The sequence below is a fragment of the Oryx dammah genome, unplaced genomic scaffold, assembly GCF_014754425.2.
Source record: "Oryx dammah isolate SB20612 unplaced genomic scaffold, SCBI_Odam_1.1 HiC_scaffold_1, whole genome shotgun sequence".
Taxonomy (NCBI): domain Eukaryota; kingdom Metazoa; phylum Chordata; class Mammalia; order Artiodactyla; family Bovidae; genus Oryx; species Oryx dammah.
In genome coordinates, this window is record NW_024070185.1 from 81922080 (window position 1) to 81929620 (window position 7541).

The 7541-nt window shown below is 34.8% G+C and overlaps 1 protein-coding gene across 3 annotated transcripts in view; it reads right to left on the reverse strand.

The window, feature by feature from the left end:
- Window positions 1-522: 522 nt before the first annotated feature.
- Window positions 523-7541, reverse strand: part of ZNF782 (zinc finger protein 782) — a 73714-nt gene continuing 66695 nt past the window's right edge. For all 3 annotated transcript variants that reach the window (XM_040245431.1, XM_040245441.1, XM_040245423.1), the window contains one exon: window positions 523-4970. In XM_040245431.1, the coding sequence (XP_040101365.1) occupies window positions 3103-4970 (1868 nt within the window). In that variant the 3' untranslated portion in view covers window positions 523-3102. The remainder of the gene's footprint in view (window positions 4971-7541) is intronic.

The following is a 7541-nucleotide window of genomic DNA, read 5'->3' on the forward strand; positions in this document are numbered from 1 at the left end:
TATTTTTTATAATAATTTAAGTTTTGCTGGGGGTAAACACCTGTAATTATAATGGTTGGTTTTAGATAAGGTAGCATTACTTTTACAAGGAACTATCAAATGGATTTTTAATGCTATCACATTATAGCATTATAGTTTTAATTTACACTTTCCTGATGATTAAAGCTTTGGAATCTTTTCTAGTACTTACTGGCTATCTATATATCTTCTGCTGTGAAATACCTGTTTTAATCTTATCCTTTTTTTCTGATTTAAACTGAGTTGTTTGTATTATTGGGCTTCCCTGGTGGACTCAGATGATAAACAATCCACATGCAATGTGGGAGACCTAGGTTTGATCCCTGGGTTGGGAAGATCTCTTGGAGAAGGGAATGGCTACCCACTCCAGTATTCTGGCCTGGAATTATTGCATTACGAACACGGTATATTGTGAATTTCAGTACTTTGACAGATATATCTATTAGAGACATTTTCTCCCAATGTGTGATTTTTTTTGTTTTCAAAATAAAATCTTGAAAAGCAAACACTTTAAATTTTAATAAACTCCAGCTTATCTTTTTTGCTTTTATGTCTCACACAATTCTTTGTATTACATCTTAAAAATCTCTCCATGCTTCAAAGCAGTTTCTATGTTTCCCAACAGAAATTTTATACTGTTAGCTATTTTGTTTAGGTTTATAATTTATTTTGAATAAAACTTTAATTATTGTAAAAATATCAAGGTGCATTTGAAATATATGAATATCCAATTATTTTATCATCATTTCCATATCAAATTACCCAGGAACATATGTCAAAAATCAACTAACAACTCTCAGTTACATTTCAGATCATTAGAGAGCAGGAAAAAGCATTGTTCCTATTCTTAAATAAGAAGATAGCTGGGAAGAGTTTCAATTAACAACTTTTTTTGACTACATCAGATATCTGAGATTATGGGGCAAAAAAAGAGTCCAAAGTCTGGACACCAGGTAGCTGCAGGGAGAAACAAGAACTCAAAGCAGTTGTTTAACTGAGACAGAGAATGCCACACACCATATAAAATGACTGTAAATAAAGCTAAATAACATGCAAGATCAGACAGGTTAGTTCAGAAGAGAGAGAAATTATAGTAAAATTTAAATGCTGGAAATAAAAAACACAACAAATGAAGAATGCCTTTTAAGGGATGGATTATCAGTATACTTGATACAACTGAGGAAGGATTCAGTGACATTGAAGAAAGGCAGGATACAAACACATTTACATAAATTTGTATGTGTGTAGGCTTCAACACAATATTTCTATTAGTGACCCTGAGATAATACAAAAGTACACAGAAAACAGGGTTTGTCTTTGTTGAAAAAAGACAGCTTAGTAAAAATGGCCTTCCCTATATGCACATGTCAGGAGGCAACAAGAGAAAAGAAATGTGGTATAGGATTTCGAATTTTCAGATACTTCCGGTGAAAGGTTTATTTGTTATTACTATACATGTAGATGATGTATTAATATACATAGCAGATCAGAACAGTTACTAAATAAGGGGTACATAATTCTATTACAATGCTGTAGAATTCTAGGATACATACAAAACAAACATTTAAGTGGCATGCACACACAAACTGATGTAGACAACAGAAAATTCAGAAAATATTCACATATATTCATCACTGTGTAGCTTATACCATTTATTTCTTATTTTAAAAAATCTTCTTATTCTAGTAAATGTCCATGAACCAATACTGTTATAGTTCATTAAATGTCTTAATATTACACAAGAAACAACAGTTTTGATTAACATAAAGGCTATTATTAACTTTCTCAAACTGATAAATTTTTCCCTCATAACAAACTCTGAGTGATATTAAACTTTGATGACTCATTAAAAGCTTTGACACATTCACAGCTCAATTATCAGATATTCAATGAGATCTCATTTTTTGGGTAATGGATTACCTGCATAAGCAGTAATATTAGATATCGTCCCCTGTTACTCACCTGACTGATGAGACGGAGTTATGGACAAAAGCTATGGTCATTCAGGATTTGCCAGGGGTTTTTCCTGTGTGATATTTCTGATATACTACACTGAGTTCCCATGTCCACAGAAATCATATTCATAGGTTTGATGAGTATATGTCAGTATTAAGTATACTCGAACCTGCAGAAGCTCAGCAAAGAACAAGTCTATTTCCTCATAGCAAAAAGTCTGTGTACACACAGGAGAAAATTCCATTCAATATTTATTCTTTGGCCCTGTTTCTATTTTGTACTCTTTCATCTTCTGTGCATAAGCCCCTTGGTTTTGCTGGGGGTGACATCCACTGCATTCTGACAAGGGACAGGAGAAAACATTAAGAATTTGAGGGATGTATTTAGCAAGACTTGTCACTGACCCCTACATTTCACTATCCAGAGGTTAAAAATATGATTTCAAGTTGGATGACAGTGGTTGAGAAATTTAAGCTAGGTGTGGCATTAGAAAAAGAGGAAATGGTTATTGGTGAACAATGAATATATCATTATGTCATATACCATATGACATATGTCATTATATATCATATTATTACCCTTATGTGAGTCAAATTGAGGTTTGACATAGTAGAAGGATTCCTCACATCCATTCCCTTGTTTTCTTGTCTGTTTTAATATACTGTAAGGTCTCTACCCTTTATATTATTTTCTGCTTATTGAAAAAACCTGGTGTTTGACTAACCGTTCTCACATTTACTCCATTCCCAATTTTCTGTTTGATTTCTCTGATGATGAATGAATTTTGATTTGCTGGGACAAAGTTTTGACATATTCATTACATTCCCAGAGTTCTGTAGTGTGAGTTTTCTAAGGATTGAATGCCTAGAGTATTTCTTGTATTATTTTAGTTTCTTTACTGGATTGAATTCTCTGATCTACAATGAGGACTACACTCAAGATGGAACTGTCCATATAAAATATATTCCAAGAAATTTGCTCATGTTAAGTTTTCTGACGTTGAGTGAAACTAGTATCTTGCATACGAACTTCCAAGTTTTTATTATATTCATAGGCGTTCTCTCATATGTATTTTGTGAGACTTTATTTTCAGCTCAGAGTTTTTCCATCTTCATTATATTTATATTTTTATTTCCCTGTATGGGCTTTCTGATGTTCTCTAAGGCTTGATTTTTGACTGAAAGTTTTTCCACATTTATCACATTTGTAGGGTTTCTCTCCAGTGTGAGTTCTCTGATGTACTCTGAGGTTTGATTTCTGGCTGAAAGCTTCACCACAGTGATTACAATTATAGGGTTTCTCTCCTGTATGAGTTCTCTGATGTTTTCTTAGGACTGACTTCTCACTGAAAGATTTGGCACATTCGTTACATTCATAGGGTTTCTCCCCAGTGTGAGTTCTCTGATGTCCTCTAAGATTTGATTTCTGCCTGAAAGTTTTTCCACACTCATCACACTTATAGGGTTTTTCCCCAGTGTGAGTTCGGTGATGTACTCTAAGGTTTGACTTCTGGCTAAATGATTCCCCACAATGATTACAGGTATAGGGTTTTTCCCCTGTGTGAATTCTATGGTGTCCTCTGAGTTGTGATTTCTGACCAAATGCTTTCTCACATTGGTTACATTTATAGGGCTTCTCCCCTGTGTGAGTTCTATGATGTTTCCTTAGGCCTGACTTCAGTTTGAAAGCCTTCCCACATTCATCACATTTATATGGTCTTTCGCCTGTGTGGGTTCTCCGATGATTTCTTAGGCCTGACATATGGCTGAAAGACTTTCCACATTCATTACATTCAAAGGGTCTCTCCCCTGTGTGAGTTCTCTGATGGACTATGAGGATTGATTTATAGTTGAAAGATTTCCCACATTCATTACATCCATAAGGTTTCTCTCCTGTGTGAGTTCTCTGATGTATTCTTAGTCCTGACTTCGCACTGAAAGCTTTCTCACATCCGTCGCATTTATAGGGTTTCTCTCCTGTGTGAGTTCTCTCGTGTTTCCTTAGACGTGACTTCTCACTGAAAGCTTTCCCACACTGATGACATTCAAAGGGCTTCCCCTCCATGTGACTTTTCTGAGGCTGAATCAGGCATGAAGTTTTAGCACAGGATTCTCCACATTCATTACACTCATAGGGTTTCAAGATTATTTGAGTTTTCTTAGGCACATTGCAAACTGACTGGTAACCCAATGTTTCTGTACAGGTGCCATAGTCAGAGGATTGTTCTCTTGTGTGAATTCTCTGATGCACTGGGAGGGTTGAATTATGGCTGAAATTCTTTCCATATTCAAAGGATTTCACCCCTATATAAAATTTCTCCTGTTCTTTAATGTGTAATTTTTGGCTGAAAGATTTCCCTTCTGTGTCAGTTTTTTGAGTGATCCTACTAAAATTATTTCCATTTTTAGTACATTCATATTTATTAAACTCATAGTGACTCTTCTCCTCTGGATGACTGCTCTGAGAAACTATCAAGGTTGATTTCTCATGTTGGTTTTCCCCAAATTTATTGAATTTATAAGGTTTCATTTTTGGGTGGGTACTATTAGACATAACAAGGGCAGTCTTTTCAAGAAAATCTTTTCTACTTTCATTATATTCAAAGGCTTGTGGCAAAGTCTGAATTGTTGGATGCTGGATAACTTTATGTCCAAAGGTTTTCACATTTTTACTATAAACAAAAGAATTCTCTCCAGTATTAGTTCTGCCATCCTTAATACTGAAGAGCCAGTTCTCACATACATTAGGCGTATAAGTCTTCTTTTTTGAATATTGACAGTGTGGGGCCAGTGAGCTAAGAAGCAAGTAAGTAGACCCTGTAGGGTCAAATTTACAGGGCATTGTTTCTGCAGGAAAAATGTTTATGTCCAGAGTACATGGTTTTCCTGATATTTCTTGCTCCACAGTCAATGATTTGTTGATGAATAAAACTTGCCTCAAACGTTTGCCTTGGTTTTCTAGGCTCTCCTCTAAGAGTTCATCTGGCTGCGATTCTTCTAAAAAATGAGAAAATTAAAAATATTTTATGATATTTAGCACACTTATGAAATGAGATTTATATACCTACACCCCATTATGTTTTTGACTCCTTGATGTCTGGCTCAGTTTCCCCAAAATAAAGTAATTTCAAGTTTATATTCTCTCTTCTTTTGTTAAAAACTTTTTCTAGTAGAAAAAGAGAACAATCTAGAAATGAAATTACACATATCTTTGGTAACTTAAACCATAATTTTCAAAACTGGAAAAAGAAGAGGATATAAAAGAAAGCAACAATTAAGAAAGGAGAATATATTTAAGAGAGCTGAATCCTGGGAACAGAGAAAACAAAGACTGGAATGAGTTCAACAAGGATTTTGCTCTAAGTAGATAACAAAAAGTATCAATGGAGAATTGCTTTTAGTGGCTTTACTGAGATAGAGTTTGCATTAGGGAAGTACACCAGTGACTATATTCAGAGTGAAACATAGAGTACAATGATAAGAAAACCACTAGTCTGTATGTCTCCAACTGGAGCTCCACCCTGGTCTGGGAACCAAGATTCTGCAAGCTACATGGTATGGCAAACAAACAAACAAAAATCATGGCACCAACTTTCTTACGTTGAAGGAAAGAATCAGAAACGTAAATGTTTGGGTGGAAGTGAGAAAACTGATGAGAGTTAAAGTAATTTTTCTGCTTATGTTGGAGTTACCCTTCTTTCCTGGTTCTAGTGCCTTGGTATTATATCAGGGTTGTTCAGTAGTGAATCCCTCTTAATCATCAAATCTTTACTTTCCTTTTTTTCAATTTGTTCACTTATGTCCCCCAGACCAGTTTTGCTCCTGTCCAATCCTTAATTTCCATCTATTTTCCACATATCTAGTTTATATTCACTGCAAGATCTTAAGGACTGTGTTTCAAGTTGGCCCTAGAAATCTTATAAGTATCCTTTTTTATATTTATTTACCACAAATTTCCTGTGCATATTTGACTGCTATTGTCCTCTTGTTACCCACACTCCATGCAAAAATGTCATGCCCATGCTAAAAATATTTGAAGGCTTTGGCTATACTACCTTAGGTACCAACAGATGAAAGATTAAAGTGATGTAATTCAGAAAAAGAAAGTTTTACACTAACTATATGCTCATTATGTGTTCTTGCTACCAATCCTCTTAGCATGAGCATGCATGCATACTCAGTTGTGTTTGATTTTTTGCAAGCCCATGGACTATAGCCCACCAGGCTCCTCTGTCCATGGAATTTCCCAGGCAAGAATACTCGAGTGGGTTGCCATTTCCTCCTACAGGGGATCTTCCTGACCCAGGGATTGAACCCAGGTCTCCTGTCTAGTACACATTATTTTCTGCTCTAATTTTTGATAGAATATCAGTCTTCATTAAGTGGTTCATTTCCAACAATAACTTCATACTCACATTCTTTCTCTAAATTATCCTCCATTCTAGCCTTAGAACTATTGAGAACCCAGGTACCCTTCAGGTAGGGCACACTATTTTCCCAAATCTTAACAACAAAAAACAAAGTTTGTAACATCCTTCTCACAAATTTAAGCAACATTTATTTTAAAACCTGAAAGATGCTACTACCTGTATATCACTCACTTCATAAAGGGATAAAAGCACCCATATCTGTGACTTTATAGTAAATACCCATCACCAAAATCAAGAGGCATCTTAAAATTGAAGAAAAATCCATAGTTAAATGAGAAGCATTTTCTCTTTCTTGGTTGTACCTAAAATAATAGTTCACCTTTTAATCTACAGCACCATCGATATGCTTTATGAAGCTTTGCTCACTTTTCCAAAATAAAACCTTCACTGTAATATTCTTTGTATCCCTCTATAATTTAAATTTAGAGGTACATAAAAAGCTCCATGTCTAAAATTTACCTAGAGTTCTTTCACATATAAGGGCTCAGATGCAATAACAACCCATACCTGATGATTCAAAAGTCACAGAAATTTGCATATTTACATTCATGGACAGTGTTTTCTGAGTGAATCAATATGAAATACCTCTCTCCACCTGACTTTGGAATCAGCCTACAATATTATTAAATAATATTTATTATGTGACAAGTGCCCAGGCAGGAAGAGTGAAACAGAGACCATTCTTCTTGGGAGATTGTAATCCAGGTGAGGAAAGGAACTCTCGGTAACTGTATGCTATCTGGCACAGAATCTCATTTTCTTTAGACACATCCATCACATGGGTTAAGAGTTTACAAAAGTAAGAGATCCCGTATAGACTAAAATATTCTGAGATTATATGATAGAAGTAGGAATCTGAGCCCCCCAAATTTAAAATGAGTAATAGTACTTTCTTCCCCTTTTCTAGCTGAGGTTAGCTATTTTATTTGCTTTATTCCAAGAACCACATTTTGGCTTTATAATTATAATGACTTATAACTATGTTTTATCTTTACTGCATCTTTTAGCTTGCTTAGTTTTCTTTTAAAACTTTATTGCTTTTAAAAATAAGTATATGAGGTGAAAATAGTTTCCTTTAAGTATTGCTTCATCTACAGCTCAAAGGGTCTAATAATCATGCTTTTCATTAAAAAAAAAT